The sequence below is a fragment of the Catharus ustulatus genome, chromosome 15, assembly GCF_009819885.2.
Source record: "Catharus ustulatus isolate bCatUst1 chromosome 15, bCatUst1.pri.v2, whole genome shotgun sequence".
In the NCBI taxonomy this organism is placed as follows: Eukaryota; Metazoa; Chordata; class Aves; order Passeriformes; family Turdidae; genus Catharus; species Catharus ustulatus.
In genome coordinates, this window is record NC_046235.1 from 3,055,445 (window position 1) to 3,079,798 (window position 24,354).

General features: G+C 49.7%; 1 protein-coding gene across 4 annotated transcripts in view; it reads left to right on the top strand.

The window, feature by feature from the left end:
• The window catches only part of NRG2 (neuregulin 2), a 150,011-nt gene that overhangs the window by 105,745 nt on the left and 19,912 nt on the right, over positions 1-24,354 (top strand). For 2 of the 4 annotated variants that reach the window (XM_033073052.1, XM_033073053.1), the window contains exons 3-5: positions 943-1,061; positions 15,194-15,314; positions 24,260-24,336. In XM_033073052.1, the coding sequence (XP_032928943.1) occupies positions 943-1,061; positions 15,194-15,314; positions 24,260-24,336 (317 nt within the window). The remainder of the gene's footprint in view (positions 1-942; positions 1,062-15,193; positions 15,315-24,259; positions 24,337-24,354) is intronic. The other 2 variants (XM_033073050.1, XM_033073051.1) reach the window with 1 other exon arrangement.

Below are 24,354 nucleotides of genomic sequence, written 5' to 3' on the forward strand. Positions count from 1 at the left end.
TGTTGAAGGCTCCTATAGATCCCTGCTAAACTGGGCAACAAAAGGTTTTGCCTGTTAGTCAGAGCCATCCCAGAGAATGAGTCATAGCCAGTGGGAAAGGCGATGCTCCTTCCCGCAGCGCTGCAGAGCTCTGCCGCAGAGCTGCTGCCTCTCCCGTGGAGGAGCAGCACAGCTGGGAGGTGGCACAGCTGGGAGGTGGCACAGCTGGGAGGTGACACAGGCTGGGAGGTGGCACAGGCTATGAGGTGGCACAGGCTGGGAGGTGACACAGGCTATGAGATGACAGGGGCAGTCATCTCCCCCAGCCTCTCCTGCTCTTTTGAGGCACCTCTGGGTGTGAGATGGGTGTGTGCAGCTCAGCCACACGTCTGTAGTCCATTGGAGTGTGTATTTGGGGGACACAAGGGGCTTGCCCATTTTTGGGTGCAGATGAAGGTGACAGTGATTTACCCCAGGGGTTGGATGTGCAGGCTGCAGAGGGGTGAGTCCCCCTGGGTGTTTGTGCTGAGTGTGCACAGGGCAGCACTGACTGCTCAGCATCCCTGCTGAGGAAGGTGCAGAGCAGGCATCTCCTCTCCACTTCTCCATCTGGCAGGCAGATCCAGCAGAAAAGTGGCTTTTTTTCATTGTGGAAAGCCTGTGCTGGGGTGCTGGGCCTCAACCCCTCATGAGACTTTCTGTGTGAATGAGAGCAGGTATCAGACCAAACCACACAACATGCTCAGAGCAGTGGGTTCAGGGAGATGTTCACTTAGCAAATCCTGGGAAGGGACTTGTCCAAATCCTATCCAGGCTCGAGTATCTATACAGCAAAATCAGGCAGCCCATCCTTTAAGCAGGGGTGACCCTCCAGGCAGCATCCCAAAACGGGCCAGGAATGGTTGGCACTTCACGAGGTCAGTCAGCAATTGAGTAAGAAATGTCTGCTGTACTTTCCAACAGAAAGATTTCCAGACTGCAGTTCAACAAGGTGAAGCTTGAAGATGCTGGGGAGTACAGCTGCGAAGCGGAGAACGTTTTAGGGAAAGACACCGTAAAGGGCAGCCTGAATGTGAAAAGTGGTAAGTGAAGAAGCCAGCAAATGTCTCGAGCTGTCTGCCATTCCACAGAAAGGTTCTGCACATGGTCTGTCTTGTATTTTGTTTCATGCTTTCAGGATATCGAGTAAAACAATCTTGGGAGATAAGAAAAATGCAGCTTAGCATAAATGTTTATCTTTGTTATCTGTCACTGGCAATGTGGTTAATTTACATTTTAAATAAACTTACAGTCTATGTATTTTTTTTAAAGGGGGTAAGGAGGAAAGAAAGCTGGTGGGCTCGATGTTTTCATTTTTTAAAGAATTTCTGAGAAGCAAAACTCACCAGAAGACAAGTAATTAGACCATAGCCTTGTGATGAGTGAAGTTGCTTCTGGTTTTCATCCTAGAATGTGTGCTCCATCTCTTAGAGCTCAGCGGATGGAGTCTGAGGTTAGGTGGTTTTATTATTATCTTGGTCATAATAATTATATTGCTTAACACGATGGTTTGGATGCACCCTCCGGCTCAGAAAGTCCCTACAGTGGCTGCCAGAAGCTGGGAGGGCACATCTAGGGAGGGGTGAATGTATTTCCTAAGCTCTTCCTCCTGCCATTCACATCGGGCACTGTGGCAGCCTGGGCTTGGAGCGCTGTGCTCTGGCTCTGGGCTTTGCTGGGATGCAGTTTTTGTTCTCTCAGCAGCCTTATCCCAGTGTGAGGGAAGGTAGCTTTCTCCTGCTGCTTTCTGGCAGTATTTTCTCTCTTAACCTCAGCGTGTTTGCCACGCTGAATCTTTTGTTCTGTGAAGCTGCAGCGTCACACAGCCTCCCCCTTGGTTCTCCTGCCTGTTCAATCCCAGGGCTGGCAGAGCTGGAGGAAGGCCACCCATGCTCACCCCTCCCTGCCTTCATCCTCCTGTCTGTGGACTCAGCCCTGCTGCTCTGCTGGGTTTATTTCCAGTGTGATAGGAGAGGTGTCCTGAGTGAGAAGCTGAGGCAGTGCTGTCTTTTTATTTCCCCTGGCTCACACTCTGGCTGTCCCACATAAACTGCTCCTGTTTGGTGGGAGCTGCATGTGCACCCTCCCTCCCCTGTGTGCAGAGCCCTGTGTGCCTCCCCTGCTGCCCCTTCCCCATCAGGAACACCCCTCTGGCCAGAGGAGGAGTGTGGCTGGGCAGTGCCTGCGAGGCTCTGACCTGCCCACCCCGATTGCCAAACAATTGGGTTTTTAAATCCACCAACACAAAGTGTGCAGCGTGAACAGGCTGACACTTAAAACTGTTGATTTAATTCTTTCCTGCTAGATTTTCATCTTCTTCTTGTAGCTCAAGTTCTCAGACATTATTAATTGCAGTAACTTTTCATAGTCAGTGCTACACCTTGCAACTCCATTAACCCTTTAATTCCCAATGAGTTTTGGTGTCAAATCATAACAATGGGAAATATTATCAAAAAAAGGCAGGAAATGGAGAGAAAGGAGACTAGGTATTGGCCAAGTAAATACACAACTGGGGGACTGCAACCTGTGGAAGTCACACTGTGTAGCAAGGACCACTCCCAGCAGGGATGAGCTCACACCTGAGCTGCCCAGAAATGTGCTAAGACCCAAAAAACCATGAAAGACACACAAAGATCCTGCTGTGCATCTGGTGGATCCCCTGCCTGGCTGAATCCATGTTCTCAGCTGCCTTGCCCCCTGTCCTTGGCTGGCTGCTCAGCTGCAGGCACACCTTGCTGCTGTTTGCAGAGCACCTGCCAGGACAGCAGGGCCAGCTGTACCCCTGCAAGGGCAGCGAGCTCATGGTGATCCCTGGGGGCTCTCCTGGCCCTGTTACCCCTTTCCACTCTTTTTTCCTCTTTCCCCTGGAGCTGCCCAGAGTTAAGCAGCCTTCCCCAGTATGCAGGAGCTGTCCTGGAGGATTCCTCTCCCCTTACTGCTGGGCCTTGGGGTGTTGTGAGCTTTCCTCACTTCTGCAAGCTCTCTTCCTCTGTGATATGAGAAAACTCCTCAGGGCATCCGAATCCACACGTGTTGTCCTCTGTTTCTTGTCCCCCAGGCTCCTTAGCACTGATCCTCTTGTGGCTTCCATTGCAAAGTGCTCTTTGCTCTATTCCAGCACCACTTTTCAGTTGCAGAAAAGCAGCTTTTCAGCCATACAGATCTGTTGCAAGTCACCAAAACCACCACGTCTTTAGAGAGGGAGAGAGTGGCTGCAGAGCAGAGACAGGCATTAGAAAATTCCCATCAGCCAAACCCCCACCTCATCCCTCCTCTACAATTCCAGTGTTTCCACAAAATTCCCAGCTCAGAAATAAATGCTTTTGCATTGAGAAACTTTGTGAGGGTGTTTATTTCTGAGGAAATGCTTCTGGACTTAGTCAAAATATACTGTGCTTTGGCTGCATTGCAGATTTATGACTTTGAAGTAAATTACAGTAATTTCACGACTATAAGGCGCACCCTTTTGACTAAAATTTTCCCTGGAACCCGGAAGCGCGCCTTATAGTCCGGTGCGCCTTATCTGATGGACAAAGTTCAAAAAAATTGCCTACCCGGAAGTGCGAGCTGCGAGCCACGGGGGGAGCCGGCAGGGCCATGGCTGCCAGGTGGAGGTGGGGCGGAGCAGGGGCGGGCACGCCCCGGCCCTGTGCAGGCGGAGCCGCCCCTCCAGAGGCACGCCCCGGCCCTGTGGAGGCGGAGCCGCCCCTCCAGAGGCACGCCCCGGCCCCGTGCAAGCGGGATGGCCCCTCTAGAAGCACCCCCCGGCCCCGTGCAGGCGAAGCCACCCGTCCAGAGGCACCCCCCGGCCCCGTGCAAGCGGAGCCGCCCCTCCAAAGGCACCCCCCGGCCCCGTGGAGGTGGAGCCGCCCCTCCACAGGCACCCCCCCGGCCCCGTGGAGGCAGAGCCGCCCCTCCACAGGCACCCTCCAGCCCCGTGGAGGCGGAGCCGCCCCTCCAGAGGCATCCCCCGGCCCCGTGCAAGCGGGACGGCCCCTCCAGAGGCACCCCCCGGCCCCGTGCAGGCAGCACGGAGGGGCGGCGGCCATAGCCCGGCCCCGGAGAGGCGGCACGGAGGGGTGGCGGCCATGCCCCGGCCCCGCCGGATGCAGGCGGGCCTGGGGCCCCGCAGCACCGCCCCTGCCAGGTACAGGCGGGCCCGGGGGCCAATGACTGCCGGGTTGAGGCGGGGCCTCGGCCAGCAACTGCGCGGAGGGAGCTGGGGGCGGAGCCTCGCTGCAAAAAAGAAGTGCGCCCTATAGTCCGGTGCGCCTTATCTGATCTACAAAGTTGCGAATTTTGCCAACTCCCGGCGGGTGCGCCTTATAGTCCGGTGCGCCTTATGGTTGTGAAATTACTGTAGATGCTTTCTTAGAAAAATGTGCCATTTCCCAGTTCTCATTATTGAATAGTCTAATGTTGAAATCACATGGCCATGAGGGCACAGGTGAGATGTGACTGTTTCAGATTCTTTTTTTTCCTTCAGAAGATTTCTAGGCATCTCCTCAACTGCCTGACCCCTTTAACACTGCAGAAAAAAAAAATCAAGTCAAAAAAATAAAAAAATTCTTTCTGCTTCTAGCTTTTTGTGGTGGTCCCACCCCTGTGTCTGGCAGGCAGGCTCCTGGGGTTTTCTCCTTTGTGCATCCAGAGGTGTGAGGGACTTCTCCAAAGGTGCTGGTGCTGCCAGTGGGGTTGAGTAGAGCTGGTGGCCATTGGGGTTCCCAGTATCCTGGTTCAGAAAGGGGAAATCACTGCCTGTGCTTGTCTCCCCTATTGCCTTCATCTGTTTCATGTTCCTCCACCTCTTGTGCATTAATTTGTGCTGCAGAACTTCAGGTACCCATGGGATGGAGGCTCTTCAGAAAATCCCACCGTTTCTTAAACTCCACATTTCCCCCCCTTATCATGTCCTGCCATCCCATCTCAGCACTCTTGTGGCCATCAGGGCTCAGAAAACCTCCCCCAGTTCTGCTCATCTCCTGCCAGGTGACCCCTGAGCCATTTCTGCCTCTCTGTGGTGACACGAGGCCCTTGACAGCGAGGGGACACGGTGCCCTGTGCCATCCCCTGCAGGGACACTCCTTGTCCTGCTGGCACCCCAGTGCCCTGCCCTAAGCCAGCCCTGACACCCTGACAGCCCCCAGCCTGTGCCCCCAGCAGCGCCTGCCCCTCTGCTCCTCCCCACAGTAGCTAAGCCCACCCTGCTCTGCTCAAAAGAGATATTTTGTTCACTACTTTCTTACCTTAATTTCCCCAGGAACAACGAAAGCACCACAAGTCTTACCAGCCTCAGAAACTAAAATAGTTGTTATGGAAGAAGAGTGTAAGTACCTCTCCCCCACTCCCCCCATACAGCTGCTTTCCCCTGATTTGTTTGTTATTATGAGACATTTTGCATAAATGCTTTATTGCCTCCTGGAATCTTCTTTAATTACTCCTTCTGTCTGATTTTTCCCAAAGCCACTGATCTTTCTTTCCCTAGATCTTTAAAAGAAATCTGATTTATATTGCTGATGTCTATCTTGGAGAGGAGGGAGAATTTGATAACTATTGCAATGGCAGCTTGAAGAACATGCTACTTAAAATTGCAATTGGAGTTTAAGCATTCCCGGCTCTTTCAGTACATGGAATTATTGATACTTGCAAGATGTGCTTGTTATGGCCTTTGATTTAACAGGGTTTTCTTTTATTGCTTTGTTTTTGTGTTTGTGTTTGGGGTTTTTTTTGAGGATAGTTGATAAAACCAAAACAGGATGTAAGAAGTACAAGAAAAAAGGCATGAGTCTTCTAAGCATTGTAATAAGTAAGAAAATTGCAGAAAATCCATCCATGCCCTGCCATCCCATTTTTTCTGAGTCTCCAGAAAGCAAGAACAGATTTCCCCAAATGCCTAATTTGATTTAATGTGGCTGAAATTCTTTTTAGCATTCCCTCCTATTCAGTTGTCCCTAAAGCAGTAGAAAATGGGCACAGAGCAATAAAAATCAAGGAAGGGATACAAGTGTAGATTAGAATCCTGGTGCCAGGATGTTGGCTCAGCAATCTGTGGCAGAGGGGGTTATGTCTGTGGCAGGGGGTCTCTCCCCAGTGGGAGCCCACCAGGATCCTGGCAGAATCCCTGGGAAGCCAGGAGCAGGCAGGGATTTGGGGATCTGAGCTGTTTCCATCCAGCAGATGCCCAGAGCTGAGAGCACAGCTGGCAGTGCCTCACTGTTGGCAATTCTGCTCTGCAGATTTTATGGGGATGTTTCCTCCTTTGAAAGCTCAGTCTTTTATGTTTTTAAAAGAAATCTGATTGCAGCCACAGCAGGCACTGGCCAGGTATTCTTTAAAAGCTTTTCTGATTAGAAAACTGCACTTAAAATGTGCTCCTGTGTAGTGCTTAGCTTTGCACTGCTCTAGAGACACCAAGCTGAGATACAGCATCATTAATGCCATGGCCACACCATCCTTCCCCAGGATTTCCCCTTTGTTTTCACCAGAAGAGATCCAGGCTACTTATTTGCATCACATTATTCTTAAAAGCCAAATCTCAGAAAGGAAACTCAGAAATTTCCCCTTTTGGAAAACTTCTTTCCTCTGTGGGTCGTCACTGTTTTGTTCTTTTTCTCTAATGATGGGAAGAGATGCCAAAGTCTCCAGAGTTAAAGTTGTAACTCACTTTTTCCATCACATTCCTTTTTTGTGATATCTCCCAAGTGTTATCTGAATAACTCAGAATCTCTGTGATTTTTTTGGTGATTGATGTTGTATCAGAGAATTGTGTGCAGCATATGGGGAGGTGATGAAGATGTTGTGAGGTGGGATGATCTGGAGAGCAGACAAGTATCTCATTCTTGTAAAAGTCTTGCATTTCTTTTCAATGTCTGCACTCAGAGTCACCTGTAGATTGTCCCACTCTCGTTGTTTCACTGAAATCTTGTCAATCACTTGCTGGATTTTAAACACTGATACCTGGCATGTGAATTGTGTGCGGGTCCACGTGGTGCAGTAGCCTCATTCATGGTGAAAATATGTTGAATAAGACACTTTGTTTTGTGCTTGTCACGGGCTAAGGTTGTGCAGTTGGGTGGTCACAGTGGCTCAGCTCACAGGCAAGAACTTGCAGAGATGTGGTAACTTGATCGTGTGCCCTTTATGCTCATTTCAACATCCAGAAAATCAGAATGGTAAAGTGATCCTGTCACAGTGCAGTGTGAGGAACTAAACAAGGTTCAGGAGTTTGTGGCTGTGGACATGCTGGGTAAACAGGATAGGAACCATGTCAGCATTTAGAAGAATTCTGGTGGAGGCAGAAATGGAAGAAGCAATCTGGAGAGCATTCTGAGATGGAAGGTTTATGTCAGAAAAAAATAGCAAAACCCTCTCAGAGTTTAATTTTAAAAAGGTAAGATCATGTTTGAAGTCTCTGAGAAGGTCAGGTAATCCCTGGTTCCTGTTTTCTGCTGTTGAGTTCTCCTCCAGTTCCTTTCCTTGACTTCAACAAGCAGGTGAAGCCCTGGGGGCAAGGAGAGGACACAGGCCAGGTGGGGGAAGCATGGTTTGGATACTGTCAGGACATGGGAGGATGTTCCAGCAGTGGGCAGGTGCTCCAAACCAACATGTGGAGCACTGCAGCTGCTCCCCTGGACTCTGCTTGTGCTCCTTGCTCTCTCTGTAGCTGGGGGAGTGCCTGGGTGGGTGTTCTGTGAGCCTCTGTGGGCTGCCAGTGCCCTTGGCTGAGGGTGCTCTGCAGCAGAGAGAGGTCACAGGAGAAGGTGAAAACAGGAGAAAGAGCAGAACAGGCAGTGCTGAGTCCTGCTGGGAGGATTGGGGGGTAATATGCAGCACCCGAATGAAAGCTGGGCTCTCTGGGTTTAGTTTTGGGGCCTTTATTTCATCTGCTGGGGATCACAAGCCCTCCCCAGAGTCCCTCTGGAGACCCCTGTGGGAAGGGTAGCTGAAACAGTCTTTTTTTCTCCAGTTAAGTCTAACTCTCCACACATCAGTTTGGGTCACAGATTTCATAGCTGTCATCTTGGTGTTGCTGTTTGTAGCCTCACTGGTGTAGGCTCATTGAGGCAATCCCTCTCCAGTTTAATCCTTTCCCTGATGCCTACCATGGCTGGGTGTTGGAAATGTTCTCCTCACTTTGCCTCTGCCAGCTGAGCTCAGCCTGATGGACTTGCAGAATTGCAATGGCTGTGCTGTGGTTTTGGGTTACACAGGAACATGTTCCACATGGGTTCTGCTGCCTGGAAAGGCTGAGCTGGAACAGAGAGCAGACACAGCAAAAGGAATAAAATTGGGGTTTATTGAAAAGATCCACCTTGGGCAGTGCAGAGCCCGGCCGGGGCTGCACCCAAATCAAATCCCAGATGGATCCTGGCACGAGTTTTACACTTTTAGAAGTTTGGGTTCATCTCCACATCAGGGTCAATTCTCCAAGCATAGCTCCAGGCTATGAAGTCTCAGCCCCTGGCTTTGCCCCCTTTCCCTTGCTGTTGTTTCTGATTTTTGGGTACCAGTTGTCCTTGATTCTCCAGCTGGGAAGGAATTGTTTTGTCACTACCCTGTAAAGAGAATTTACTAACACTTAATATGAAGTTTCAGATTTACACACTAAACATCAGAGATTCTGAAAAATATAAAAGCTAAACCCCAAGGCATTACTTCAACCAACCCCCCAAACTGCTCTCAAATGCAGTCTGGCATGGCCTTTGCTGGGTGACCTGCCTGTGAGTTGGCTGGTCAGTCCCTGACCCCTCCAGCCTGAGACCACTGAGCTCTCCTGGAGCTACCAGAGCTGCAGACGTGAGCACAGTGCTCTGGGTTTGGAGCTGAAGGGTGTCCAGCCAGCCCAGAGCACGGGCAGACAGAAAACCAGCCCTGTGAACAGAGCATTTTCAATATTAGACTAAAAATAATTCCTGGTGTGGTCTCTGCTCAGATAATTGAAACCCCATTGCTGGAGGTGTGGTTGTAATTGAGCGGAACCTGCACGCACGCAGGCACGGAACCCTGAGGTGAACGTGCTGCTCTCACTGCCAGGCTGCAGAGAGCTCTGTGTGTGTGCCTGGCAGCTGCCACATCCTGCCCCTTGCTCCTTTTGCACACTGAGTATTTTTTCAGTAGTCACACAGCTGCCACTCGAGGTGTGCTGTAGAGACAGGCAGTGACTCTAAAGGCAAAGAGGGGCAGGGTGAAGTGTGGGGTGGGAGCTGATGTACCCTGGGAGCACTGAGACTGAGCCCAGCCTTCAGAACTGGGCTCTGGACCAGGGGATCTGCTCTTCTGGCTCCATCCTGGGATCCTGGTGTGTTGCTTCACTTCTTGGGCTTCAGCTGCCCTGCCCGCGAAGCTTTCACGCTGGCATTGGCTCTGTGAAAGGATTTTTAGGTTGCTGAACAAATCCCCTCATTGAAGTATCATGTTGCTGCTATTACAATTGATGATGGGGATTTGGGAAAATGAAATGCTGCACTGCTGTCATGTGCATTTTCAGACCCCTGTGGTAGAGAGGAGCATAGGAAGGGCTCCCTCGTAAAGCTGCAGAGATCATTCCAGGGGAGCAACCAGAAGCTTGGCAATAACACAGGACTTTGCCCCTGCAATAACTGCCTGGCCCATGGAAACAGGCAGCGCCTGAGTGCTCAGAAACCTTTAAACTTGTTTCTTAGTGAAGCCCCTGAGCAGTGCAGATGGGAGAGGTGGGGAATGCAACCTGTGCTGTTTTGATCAGCAGCATCTGATGCTCCAAGATGAGTGCCTTGCAGTCTGGTATTTGTACCTTGGGATGAATTCCTGGTCTGCAGCTATTGATCCTAATGATCCCCTCGGGAACTGGAAACATGATTCCAGCAGGATCTATTTCAATAAAATGAGGGGGGTAAATATTTGGTCATTTCCAAATGAATAAACACACAGGAACAGAATTTTTATGAGCTCCAGAGTCCCCAGCCTGCCATCAGGCAAGCCCCAGTGTGCACAGACCCTTCTGATTTTATATACAGATACCAGTGGGGAGCATCCAGACTCTGCTCAGGTTTGTTGTGAGAGGAGGTGTCATATCAGACACACAGAAATCTGCCACAGAGGGAATGGTGAGGATCACCAGCCCCTCCATCAGTGTAAATCATGGATTTAGTGTGGCCCACACCAGGATTGCAGCGCTCCAACCAAGGAATATCCTGGCCAGACACCTTCTCATCCATGTTCTTCTAACAAGCAGTTGGATGAACTCTGTTGAGAGGAACTTCAGCCATTCTGTGTTTTATCAGTAAGTACATGAGGCATATACAGAGCAGGCAATCTGTATACACTCCCCAACCAGCTGAGTTCATCTGTCTAACTGAATGTCTAAATATTGAGAGAATAAAGTGTCTGTACTCTATGAACCCACCAGCCAAAGTTATTTATAAAGAAGAAAAGGAGCCGTGAAACCATCGCTGTCTCCCTGCTCTCCTCGACAGTAGCTGTAGATTGTGAAAAATTAACTATAATTTATAGTCCAAGCTGCATTAATTAACTCTTTGCAGGGGGAGTATTTCACCAGACTTCTGAGAACAGGCTGGTGAGCTGCCTGCAAAGGTTAAATGACGTGCATGGCAGGAATTGTGTAAGAATCCCTGCACAATCATTAATGGCCTTTCTGTGTACATGGGTTGTGTGAAGGGAAGTCCACCTGGCACAGCCACTGCCCCTGGCTCTCTTCTCTGTTGCCCTGTCATTGATGATAGTCCAGAATAACTGAGGCATGTGGTGGAAAACAGACTCTGAATGACTCCAGTGCTCTGAATCTCTGCTGTGTTTATGCTGCTCTGTCCTCACTGGCTGGGGCAGCAACAATAAAATGTGGCTGCAGATCATTCACAAACACATCACCAAGAAGCAGCCCTCTTCTCCCTGTCCTCACCTCCTTACTCCCCTCTCTTTGTCCTCCTCCCTCCCTCCTGCTTTTAATTTAAGTACCTGGAGAGGTTCTTGGTACATGCCTGGTGTTACTGCACAACCCCCTCATCACATCCCACTGCCTTCATGAATCCTGTTCCATTCTGCTACCACCCAAAACTGCTCCCTTGCTTATTCAGTTCTGCACTCATCTCAGCAATTTTACAACTTTCCAAGTCATTTGGGATAGATGGAGTTGTGTTGGAGGCTGAATGAAGGACTTACTCTGCCACACCAGCCAATGGGGGGTAAAATCTGCCTGGTGTTGTACAGCAGTTAATGTGAAATAGCTGTGGGAAGTCATTTCTGGATCACCAGGCACAGCTGTGTCGTGTTTGGCACAGAGGTGAAAGTACCTGCAGGGCTGTAAATAAACTGTGTGTGAGGTTCACTTTACCAATGTCCAACATCCCAGATGACTCTGGACCAGGCATGCAGTTGTTGAAGCATTTGCAGTGACCCAGGCTGATGGGGAATAGAGATAAACACAAAGTAACTTGTGAATCTGGGAATTATCCCACTAATGTGGTGGAAACTCACTGAAATCTCCCTTGGCATCATGCTTTGAGGTGCTCATGTGTGATCTGCAGCCACGTGGTGTCAGAGGCCACGCTGCAGCCCAGGCACAATTAACATTTTCTAAGTGAGATATTTTGCTTCCCTTTGTCCTCCCACTAGAGCTTGGCAGGTCTCTCCATCCTTGATCCCTAAATAGTTGCTCTCATGATTGTGAAGCCCCAGCTGCAGCAACATCCCAGGATGATCAGGCACACAGCAGTGAGATTTCAGGGTTATAAGAGAGAAAGATCTGCATTCAGTACATCAAACCTCATAAAAGAAAAATTAGGAATTCCTATGACTGGAATAAATATCCCATAAATACCATGTGTGCAGTATGGTCTCACTATTTCAAAAGATAAAAACAGAACCAGAGATGACCCAGAAGAGAATAAAAAGAGATTATTGCTTCCCAGCTAGGGAAGGAGATGCTGTGCCTGTAATGGGGGGGTAATGACCAGTTTTTTCTAATACAAGAGCCAGGAAAGGACAGGTGAAAAGAATCAAAATGGAGATGTGGCCTTACACGCTGTGTGCATGGCACTGGAGCTCTTGTCACAAATATTGTGGATGCTACAAGATTAGATTTATTCAAACAGCAGCTAAACACGTTGGTGGGAGAGTCCAACAAAAGCCACTAAATGTGACATCACTGTGGCTACCTTGGGTTGGCTCTGAGCTGCCCATCCTGGAGGTCTAAGGAAGATTATCACTGTGTGCTCCTTCTGATCTTCATTTTTAAGCTTTGCCACTGTTGGGGCCAAGGCAGGGCTTTGGCTTGACCAGTCTTACAGTCTAGAACTAGTCTAGTCATTTCCTGATGCTCTCTGTCATCAGGGAACTGCCTCTCTCTGTGGCCTTTGCCACATCTCTGTGCTGACAAATGGGCTGGAGTTATGTGATTCCATGGTTCAGATTTAAAACACTGTGCTTCTTTGGGATAAAAGGCAAGGTACTTTGGGCTAAAAGGTACTTGCAGGAAACAGGGTTTAAATGATGATGATTTTAGCAAGATGCTTCTAGTTCAAGTGATCAGCGACGTATTCTCCTGACAGGCACAGCTCCACTGACAGCTCTCCCCTAGAAGTGCCCAACATGCCCAAGCCTCAACCATGTCAGGCTCTTTTTAACCTGTTTAAAAGGGACAAATATGTTTTTGTGGGATGAAGATCCCATGCAATCTCTGGCTGATGAGCACTGCAGTCCTCCCTGGTATCACATCACACAGCACTGCATCTTCCCACCTTTCTTGGTGGGTTGGGTATCTTCTTATCTGGGATGTTTTCTACAGGGAGGTTTCTGGGCTCTGCTCTCAGTTCTCCCTCTCTGCCCCTCTCTTGATGTGTGCTTCAGAATCATTCCCTGTAGTGTTTATTATGTGAGACTCTGCCAGATGGATTGTTTTGCCTTCTACCAAGTGGTGTATTTGATGGTTGCAGGGGTGACAGCTCCCTGCAGCCTGTGCTTGTTCTTCATCCATGTGCCTTTCAATTTGCACCAGCTCTTTGGCTGATGAAGTTTCAGTGCTCCCTGATCTGGCACACTTACAGAGACCCACACTTATCAGAGACCCACAGCTCTCCTCTCCTCAGCAGAAATGTGCTACTATCTTGTAAAGGTATAAATTATAAAGTCTTGTCTGTATAAAGAGTCTGCATTCCCCAGATAAATTACACAGACTCATAATGGCTTTGGCTTTTAGTTACCATTAATCCTAACTGGGAGGGAGTGCTGAATTTCCTACAGAAGTGTGGAATTCAGATTTTTGGAAGAGTTTCACTGGAGGCTTGGTCAAGCCATCCTCTGCTCCAACTGCTGTCCACATTTGGCTCCCAGCTGGCTGGCAGGATGTGCCCTCAGGGAGCAGCTGCTGTCCCAGGGCTTTGAGCATTTTGGGTCTCTGCTGGAGTGTTTTCCATGTTAGCAGAGCACTTTGGGACAGCTTGCTGTGCCCTGGATAAGTGTGAAAAGACAGAGCCAGAGGCAGTGGTTATTCAAGGCAAAGCATGGAAATAGCTCTGTGCACAGCCCCAGCCTGTCAGTGGGAGGCATCCACTTCCTTATGGGAATGGAGGACAATGGGTGGGACAGCACAAACTGAGCACTGAGCTTGGCCCTGCCCTGAGCCATGCACAGGTAACAGGGTGGGCTGCTCCAGTTGGGCACAGCCCAGTGGGAATCTCCTTCAGAGAGTCCCAAAAGAGTGACAGCCAGAGCAGACTTGTGTTGGTTGCTCGTGTGCCAAGCATCACCCATGAGTGAGAGGATTCACCAGGTGCAGGGAGCCCTCCTTGGCCTGGGAGAGCCCAGATGTGCCCAGCAGTGCTGGGCTGGAGCTGGAGCTGGGAATGCAGCCCTTGGTCTGTCTGCAGGCAGAGGCAGCCTCAGAGCCCCTGTGGTTTGGGATGAGCTCAGGGGCTGCCCAGGAGTGGGGAGCAGCCCTGGCTCCCTCTGGGACTGGCCATGGATTGCCCTGCTGCTCCTCCTGTGGCTCTGACTGGCTCCTGCCTGCCTCTGGTTCAAGCTTTCTTCCTCAAATCCTGTGTCAGTGAGGAGTTTCAGTCTCAGTGATGGTGTCAGTAACCTCTCCTCCTGTTCATGCTTTGGAAAACAGGATGGAGGAGAGCATCTCCTCAGAAGCTCGACTGCAGCGTAAAAGGTGATGTAAAGTAGGCAGTAACCACACTGCTGGAGGTGTTACTGTGATAGGGTCTGAGCAAGGTGGGTAGTTCAGGAAAGGGAACTATTTTTAATGAAGTATTCCGTTGTAAAAAATCCATGCTTTTTAGTGCCCAACACTTCTTAGACTTATGTGAAGATGTGTCTGCATTTCCCAGAGCTGCTCACCTTCTGTAACCTGTATCAGTGCTCTAACAACTGATTCTTTCCTTCCTGGAAGCCTTTGTTTTACCTTTGGAGACTGCTTATCAGAGTCTCTCAGAGACAGGAATTACAGTGAAATTCTGTCTTCAGCTTTTCTTGTTGCTTACAGGACTGGAAAGCTTTTCTCTAGAGAGAAGTTTAGATTTGAAAAGCACCTGTATCCCAGGAGACTTGAGTCATGCTGGCTGCCTCCCTCGAAGCAAGAGCTGGGGCTGGCTGACTTCACTTCTGCTGGGTCTGCTGGGCCAGCCCAGCTGTGGCAGGACAGAGGGATGCTCAGGAAAGGGGAGGCACAGATGGAGCTGCTCTTGCTTGTGCCAGACCTGCTCTGAAAACTGAGCTGGCAGAGGTGTGGAGCAATGCAAAGTCGCCTTCAGCATCTCTGGGGCTCATCCTGGTGCCCTCAGGACTCAGCCACATCCCTGTGGCTCTGCAGCTCCTGCCTGACCTCCTGCTTGCCTGCTGGCACAGCGTTCTGAGCATGAGGGAGGGGCAAGGACAGTGGCAAAGGGGCACTTCCCTACAGCCTGCCAAAAAAATGATCTTGTACCACATACTGGCTGCTTAGAGGAAGAGGAGTCTTCCACTCCTCACTCACTTGGCCCCTTTTGCTGGGGAAGGAAGGGTCAAGCTGCAGCCCTGGGACCTGAAGGTGGGTCTGAAGGCACAGGCTGAGGTTTGTAGCTCTGGGCTTTTTACTTTGGCAGATGAACTCGTAGAAAATCATCTAAGGATGCAGAATTGCCCAACAAAGGAAATAACAATATATCCTTTTTGTGTGTGTTTTTGTTTCCCCCTGCAGTAACCACAACTCTCTCCTCCTGGTCCGGGCATGCCAGAAAATGCAACGAAACAGCCAAGTCCTATTGTGTCAATGGAGGGGTGTGCTACTACATCGAGGGGATTAATCAGCTGTCGTGCAAGTAAGTGAGTGGAGTTCTTGTGTCAATATGGAAATTTCTTGGCTGAGGGAGAGGAGACCTTTGTGCAACTGCCAGAGTTGGGGAGAGCTCTGAAATTCTCCTGGCAATTGCAGTTTGAGCTGTGCAGGTTCAGAAAGGGGCACTCGAGGGGCAGGAGTGGGGGGAGCAAGGATTCGTATTTTCCTTTTTTGTGTGAGTGTCAGTGTTCACTTTTCCTGGCTTTTCTCCCTCTAAGAATGTGTTTGTCCTGGCTGTTTCTTTTCCCTTTCTCCCCTTTCCCCTCTGCAGCTTCAGGGAAATTTGGGTTCCTTTTGCTGTCCCTGAGCTGACAGGTCCTGTCCTCCAGTCAGGGGCACTTTCAGGGGCACAGCTCCTCCCTCTGCCTTGTCTGGAGGGGTCCCTCACTGAGACCTGCCCTGACCTCTGCTGTACCTCATGGGCCCAGGGTTAACCCCCAGCTGTGCAGCTCTGTGGCCATGTAGGATGTTTGTTCCCCCCTTCAAACCTGCAAGAAAAACCAGAGATGTGTACTAAGTTATCCTTAAAATGAGCTTTGAAGAGTTTGAAGTGGGGCTGCACAGCCTCAGGGATGTGGAATGGGATGTGAGACTTTTTCACTCCTGGTTCAGGGCCAAAAAGGCCAACAGCACCTCACACCTCACCTCCCCAAGTTTAATAGTGCCTGTGGATAACTGTGCAGTCTGATTGCCAGTGCTGGAGATCCAGGTACCCAGAGCTCACCTGGACCTGCCCCTGGGCTCCTGCCCTGGGAGTGCATTCACTGAGCAGATGGAATCTGAGCTCACCTGGTGACCCAGGCATCACTGCCCAGCTTGGAGAAGCCCAGAGCTGACAATTTTCTCCCTTTGGAACCCAGAGAGCTCCCAGTGGAGACACAGAGCCAAAGGTGTTGACATCAGTGGATGTCAGCCCAGCAGCACTGCAGGATGTGATGCTCACCAGGTACCTCAGCTCCTCAGCCTTGGAGGACCCACCTGAACCCCTTGTGGAAAGCCTGTGGGCTGGATCACACTGAGCACAGCTCCTCCCTTCTCCCAGCACTCCTTTGTTTCAGCAGAGAGCAGCAGAAAAGGCCATGTGGAAAAGTGGAAACGCATCCTGCTGAGCTCTTGTGCTCTCACTTTGCGGTGCAGGGTGGAAGGAGCATCTCCCAGCTCTCCCAGCCTTGCCCCTTAGACACAGAAAGAGCTGGGTAGGACAGAAACCAGAAGCTGTGTCCCATGTGTGGAGTGGGAGCAGCCCCTGGCCACCACAGCCCTGTGCTTCAGTGGAGTTGTCACTGCCATTGGCTTCTCGATGGGCTCATCTTGTCAGTGTTTCCCACAGGAACAGGGGGAAGCCTCACGTGATGGTTAAAGTCACCGCCACCATTCTGGGGTAGCTGTAGCCCAGGAAGCCCCAGAAATTCCAGTCTTTCCATTCTGGGAAGGGCTGCACCCTTGACATCTGGAGGAGTGTATGAAACAATATCTGTAAGCAATGTGGTCATGGCAGAGACACAGATTTCAAGGTTATTTGTTTTGGGAAGAACCTAAATCCAGATCAAGATTCAAATAGGATCAATTACTAATTACAAGAAGAATTACCTAAGCTCCTAGCATACATAAGAATCATTTTTTCCTAATGAAGGATACTGTGGTAGTTGCCAAACATCTTCAGCAGACTGTTTTAACCAAAGTAATTCCAGCCTCATGAGGAAACAGCCAGGCTGCTCTGACAGCTGATGAACAGAGGGAACGCTCAGTGATGGATTCCATTAAGATTTTATGTGCCACACCAAACAGACCTAATTATTTCATACCATTTGAAAGCCTGGATTCCTCACTTTGCAGATGGTAAAATATTGTCCTTTTCTGATGAGTTCCAAGGTGCCAATTGCTAAAAGCAGATGGGAACTGAAGAGGAGTGTGTGGAAGGGCAGGGAAGTGTTACCCTGGGAAGGTCTGCACTGTCACTGCTCCTCTGCCAGAAAAGGTGGCTCCATGTTCACAGAAACCCAGGGGACCTGAATGCCTTTCACCAGCACAACCACTTCTGATCTTATGCTTGAGGACATCTCTGGATGTTCATTCTCCTTGGGTGTTTTTATCATTAAATCTCAGACTGAAGATAAGAAAACCTGGCTTTTGAAGTGGTGTAATTTTAGAGTTTCTGGATTCTGGAGGATAATAGTTACTGAGGAATGCAGAAGCATTTGAACTGAAGAGTGTCTCCCATGAATTGCTGTCCCAATGACAAGGGTGATTTTTTGGGAAGATGCTGATGAATAAACAGACTTCACCTTTGCCTGCAAACAAAGAGCTGATATGTTCCACTTTGCACCAAGACAGGAGATCTGCTGTGATTTGTGAAAGATGCAGGAGGAGAAAGGAGAAGAGGCAAAGACACAAGCATCAAAGTTCATTTCTGACCTCTGCAGCAGCAGCCTTGGCCCTGCAGCTCCACTGTGCCTCAGAGCCAGGAGCATGAAGAGATCACTGGCTTCTGCTCACAGCCTCTCCAATGTGCTGTTTCCATGTCACTCTTCCAATCTGAGCCAGCAGGGCCTTGGGGGGATCACCCTGTGCCAGCTTGCACCCCTCCCTGTCTGAATTCTCAGGGGATTTTATCCCCCCAGCACCCATGTGGAGTTACCAGCCTTTTCAATACCAGGTACCAGAATTTTAGGGTGTTCTTGTTCACTGCCTACCACCATCCTGTGATCAGCTTCTTGGAGTGGGTTCCATTCCTGCAGCTGTCCAGAAGCACAGAAATCCTTCCTGTAGATGTTCTGGACCAAAACCAGCAGATGAGTTCTCAAATAATTTTTTCTCCTGATGTGGTTCATGCTTGATTTGCAACAAATATCGCCTAAATTGGCAGCTGGCCTTTTATTATTATTTTATAACAGGCTTCCCAGAAACATGTTCCTCCTGGTCTTTTAAATCCTGAGGAACAAAGTATTTGCTTGTAATCCCACTTCCTCCCTCCCATTTTAATACACTTCAGATAGACCTTGGACAAAGCATTTTCTTCACTGAGGAAGAGCCCAGAATGGATTTGGATCTGCTCCAGAAATTGTGTCTTTCTGGATTGTGTTCTTCCATAATTTTGTCCTTAATTTGAAGTCAATTCTACACATACTGGTGTCAAAGGAAACCTGAACATAAAGCAATCTGTGCTGTTATCCTGACTCTGCAAAGAGACCACCTGGTTCTGCTTAGATGGGAGAAGTGGGACCTGCCTCAAATATTCTGCAAATTTTCCGCATAAACCTGGGAAATGACAGAGCCACACACAGACAGAACTGACTCAGCCAGCCCTTGTAAATTAAAAAGCCCCAGGCTCTTGACAGGAAGAATTTCTCGACCCTTCCTCAGATCATTTTGCTCAGAGAGGCCTTGGGGCTGGAGCCCAGGGCAGTGCCAGATTTGAGTAGAGCACACTGAGGTGCCACCAAGGGGATGCACACCAGCAGGGCTCCAGGCCTTCAGCTGGGCTGGGACACACAACAGGGGTGCCTGGTTTGTTGTGTCCAGTCAAACAGAGTGTTGGGATCACTGGCAGCCTCTGCTCTTGGATCTGCCTCCATCCTGGAGCCCAGTGAGTCCTGGCACCACTCAGAGCGCTTGGAGGCTGCTCTAATCTTTTATTGCTGGGTGCCCCACTGGGTTGTGCTACCCAAAGAGCAGAAATGCTCTTTTCCCCAATTAGATCTTGGCACACATTAGGTACAGTTGGGGTCTTCTCAGCCAAAGAATGCAAGCAAGTCAGGTCTCATCACTGCAGAGCCTTCTCTGCCCACTAAAACGCTCTTCACATCTCTTTTGTGTGGTCAGTGGAACAAAGTGATGTGCCCTGGGCCAGGAGCTTGTGTGGGATCAGCACCCCTGAAGAGTTTTACAGAACAACACCCCCACATCATGCTGGACCAGTTGTGCTTGCCAGAATCAGGCTGGAGGATTTGCAAATGCTGGCAGATAAACAGACTCTGGGTTTGGGGTGACAGCTCTGCCTTACCTGGGGGAGGCAGGTCAGAGGCAAAAAGTGAAAGTCAAGGAGAGAATAAAAACCAAAACAAAGCGAAATGAGAAAAGATCAGATTGTTTTAAAATTAATTGATGAGTCCAAGCCGCCAATTCTCAAAATCACATCTTCACCTCCTCCAAGTGCATTGCTCCCCGCAGATATTCCCAGGAAAGAGAAAGATGGTTCTGCAGGGTTGGCCACACTGCCAGCCCCCCTGTGCTGCACCCTGCAGAGGTGTGGCTGTCCCAGGGATGCTGGATGGCCCTGCTCCTCCTGGCAGCACTGTTTGCTCAGCTGCCCTGTGCCATCCGGAGCTGTTCCATCCTCCCCGTGGCATTTGCGCAGCACCAGCTGCTCGTTTCACAGCCACAAGGACGTCACTGTGCCACAGATGTACAAACTCTCCTGTGGGGAGGTGTTGCAACGTCCTTGGAAGCGAAGAACCAGGGGTGAAAATCTCCACATCCTGTTCCAAATCCCCCTTGCCAGCCAGGACTCGCTCCCTGGGGTTTGCGTGCTGTTTATCTTGGGTGATGACACCAGGTACCTTTCCAGGTTCAAGTGCTCGATGCACTGGGACTGCAGCAGACCCCTGGGGCCCAGCAGAGTGTGGGAGCTGCTCCTCCAGCAGCACAGGCTCAGTGGAGGCAGCAGTGCAGGTCCTGCAGCCAGAGCTGCACCCTGCTGTCACTGAGCCCGGCAGTGGATGTCCCTGAGCTTTGGACTCCACTCTGCAGCAAACATGCCTTGATTAGCTGCTCTGGAGAAGGCCTTTGAGTTTATTCTGGTTGCTCTCTTTTCTTCCCATCAGTGATTTTGTGGAGTCCAGCCTTTTGTGGCTCTCCAGAGCCTGATCATCTGGGACTGGTCAGGGGACAATGACAGAACTGTCTTCTTTTTCAGCCCTTCCCACAAACAAGCAATGTGCTTGAAACATTTTTTTTTTCCATTTGCTTACTTCAGTGCATTGTGTCCTTCTGCTACAGCTTGTCTTTATCATTTTGAAGCACCTGCTCATTCACTTTTTTCTGTAGCACTGTAGGATTGCTTTATGAATTTGGCATATTTTAATTAAGGTCTGGGGGTGCAAAGGAAATGTGCCTACCCTTGCAAGATTTAGAGCAACAGCTGGACAGAAAAAGCTTTGCCTCCAGCAGGAAGACTAGGACAATGAATTAAAGGTAGCAAATAATAATTAACAATAATTATTGCCCTGCCCTGATACAGGGCAAAATGTTGAAGTTCCTCAATTTTCAGAAACAAGTACGCAGCAAACATCATAGAAATGAGTCATTCAAACTATTTTGGTTTGCACTTTCTGAGATGCTTTATTTGACTGATCATCTTACTGCATTTTTGTTACCATGTAAATATCTCACTGCAATTCATCCTGAACCCAAGAGCAGAATTTCAAAATGGGGTTATTTAAAAAAAAAAAAAAAAAGATCTTAAGGTCAAAACTAAAATAATGGGATATTTTCCAGCAATAATAGAAAACAGAATCTGGACAGAAAAATCTATGAGCAGTTTTATCAATGGCATTTGCAAGCAATTTTCAGAGGTAGCCATTAGTCACAGAGGGATGGAATTATGCAAGGGCAGTTTTGGGAATCTCTACTCAGGTTAGAGAGGGGACAAGGTGCTGTCTGCAAGAGGTTGCTGCACCCTTGTCCTTCCCCATTCCTATTCTTGTCCCTTCCCTTGGCCTTTGGGGACAGACCTCCTGTGCTTCTGTGAGTGCACCATAAAGTCCAAAAAGGAAAGTTCACCATCTGTGAAGTCCCTGCAAGAGTCTTCCAAAGAAGGAGGGGCTTGGTTTTGCTGGGACAGCCATCCAGAACCCCTTGAGTCAAATCCATGAGCAAAGACCAGCTCACAGCTCTCAGTTTCAGTGAGCCTTGACTTTCAGGTAAATCCCTGGCTGCAGAAGAGCTGTCCTCACCACAGGCAGCAGGTTTTAATGCAGGAGGGATGATCTGCACTGCCCTTCCTCTCCAGGCTGGGACACCCATGTGCCAAGCACACTGGAAATTTCTTTCCTTGAAGTCACATCTGGGGCCACAGTAATAAATAATAAATCATCTTCAGCAGCCTAGAAGTTAGAGACAGATTTTTTTAAAAAGGAACCAAAAGCACTGCCTGCTCTCAAAGGTCTCCTGGTCACTGCTTCTGCCTGCAGCCTTGCTTGTGAGGAGCCAGGACCCAGGTATGCAGGGGTGGAACATTGTCTTGACAGCTTGTACACAAGTTTGAGAGGTGACAGAAGGTGCTCTTGTTCAGGGGGGCTTTTTTTTTTTTCTGTCACTTCTCCCAGAACTGAATCATGGAGTAACTAAAGATGAAAAGCCTGAGCTGTCCTAGACACAGAGAAGGAAGTTGTCTACTGCCTTCTGTCTTGAGAGCTCCTCTCCCCACCCACGCTTGCCTGACTGCAGAGATCTGAAGATGGGCTGTATGGCAGCTGTCATGGCATCAAAGCTTCCTTTATACCTTTTTGTTTTGCTTTTTCACTTCTTACCAATTTCTTTCTCTGGGCTTTTATTTATTACTTCTCCCATTATTTCCAGTCTTTCCTGAATGGCATGCAGCCTCAGTCACACTGGAGTTCCTGCCTTGGCTGACCTCTTGCAGATGTGCACCTGAGATAGTTTTAGCTCCTTTCTGACAAAACACCCCTTTTTTGGGGTGGGTGGGACAATTGCTTCATTCAGCAGCTCCCTTGAGGCCCTTTGGTGTGCTCACAACATCCAGGAAATCTCAGATCCCAGACAGATCACGTTGCAAGCTAAACTGGATTCCCTTGACGACTCTGTGAATGAGTTCCTGACTCTATCAGAGGTGCTGAATAAACTTCAAAAAAGATTGGGAAGACACCTTCTCTTTTGGATTCCTTGCTCAAACCCCGGAGCAATCTCTGAAGGATTTCTCCAGTCCTGCTTCCCTGGGGCCCTTTGTGAGTCTGTGCCACCCAGTGCCTCAGGTTTGTGTTTTTTGATTGACAATGGGGCATTTTCTTCACTTCCCAGCAGCAGCTTTCTCTGCTTCATTGCAGGGAAGGTCAACAGGCCCCATGTGTGATGGTCACCTCTTGGGCTGAGCTTTCCTTGGGAGCTGGCTTGGTGTGGCTGGTACCTCTCCCTTTCCTGTGCCCCAAGATGAATGTCCAAGAATGACAGAAAACCACCAATTTTTCAAAGATATTTGCCTGACCAGGGAGTTCAATGTTCAGTTTCAGAAGTGATTTGGATGCTGAGAAACTGAAGTGTATGACTGGAGAGCTCAGTGCAACCTCATGCAGAGCCATGCCCTAAAGTTCTCCATGAGCAGTTTGGGCTGCACAAAGAGCCCAGCACAATCCCACTCAGAGGTGTGAGCCCAGGTCCCAAAACCCCAGATGCTGACCCACATTTGGTCATGGGCAGTGAGGGTGCAGCAGGTTTTTTTGCACAGCCCAGGCACACCCGAACTGAAATCCAGCAAGAAAGCCAGGTCAGTGTATGTCCATGAGGAAGAGCAACTGCTAAAAATCAAGGTTTTCTGCATGGAGCCTGAGCCTGGACCTGGACCTGGACCTGGACCTGGACCTGGACCTGCCTCTGGACCTGCCTCACCAGATGCACAGGCTGGGAGCAGTTTCCTGACACTGCACTGTGGCTGCTCCAAACTCTTGCTGTCCTTTGCAGTGGCCTGACCAGGATCTGAGCCACTGACATCAGACTTGGCCTCTGATTCATCTGTGTTCTACTGAGGTGTCTCTTAGTCCCTTCCTTGTTGACCACTTGCAGATCACTGTGGGACAGTGAGATCTTGTGGGTGGCATCTGAGAGTGAGGAAGGTTTGATGTGTACCAGGTGCAGAGCCTGCAGCTCTGCTCACAAAAAGTTGGAAAACAGATGTTAAAATGCTATAAAGACAAAGCCCTCTTAAGCTCAGAGGAAAGGGAGGTCTACTGAGAAGGGAGGGAGTTGTAGGACAGGGAGGTGAGAGCTGAGACTTCAAGAAAACTAAGGATGCTGTGCAGGACTATCCAGGGAATATCCAGAAGAAAAGATGTGAGGTGAGGGAGGGAGGAGAAGTGTTTGAGCACGGCAGGCTGGGCTCCATCACTCCCCAGGCTCACCTGCAGCTGCAGTGCAGAGGCTGCAGTGCTGCTCACCCTGGGGTTCTGCAGCTCCTGCTGCTCCCCTGCCCATGGCCCTGTGCTCCCCATGCCTGGCTCAGCTGGGGGTGCTCTGGGGAGCAGAGCATGGGCTGGTGGCAATGCCTGGTGGCCCTTGACTGCAGGGCACCTTCCCTGCCACCTGGGCATTGTGAAAATGGCAGCTGTGCCCATGAGCTGGCACATCTCAGCCCAACAGGTGACCTAGCTAGGACAGCCTGAGAGAGCCTCACACCGGACAGCATGTGAGACCCCTTCAGCTCAGCCTTCTTCTGTCCCTTCCTCTGTTAACACAGAGATTCTGCACGTGCTTTCTCTCTAACCACCCCATGAACACCCCGTGGCTACTTCTGGGGTCATAATGGGGAGATCCTTCCCACCCCCAGTGCTTGCTGTCGCCTGAGCAGCTGCTCACTGCTTTTGGTGCCTCTTGCCAGTCTCCAGAGCAGCTCCTCAGTCTCTGAAAGTAGCATCCAGCCCATCTCAGTCTTCCTGCCAGCTGGTGCTTCTAGCAGGTGAGAAGGAAGGAGGCAGGCAGAGCAGGACAGAGCAGGAGGGGTTTGGCTGCCTGCTTGAAGACCCAGGCCTAAACCAGAGCTGGAACACTGATGTTGCAGGTGCCTGGTTAAAGCAGAGAGTAAATACGCATGTAAAGCCTTTATTTTTTCCATTCATCACAATGCACTTTTTATTTCTGACCTTAGCCTCAAAAACTGTGCCAGACATGTTCTGTGATTTCTCCCCTTTTCCCCTCCAGATGTCCAAATGGATTCTTCGGACAGAGATGTTTGGAGAAACTGCCTTTGCGATTGTACATGCCAGATCCTAAGCAAAGTATGTTTGAAGACAAAA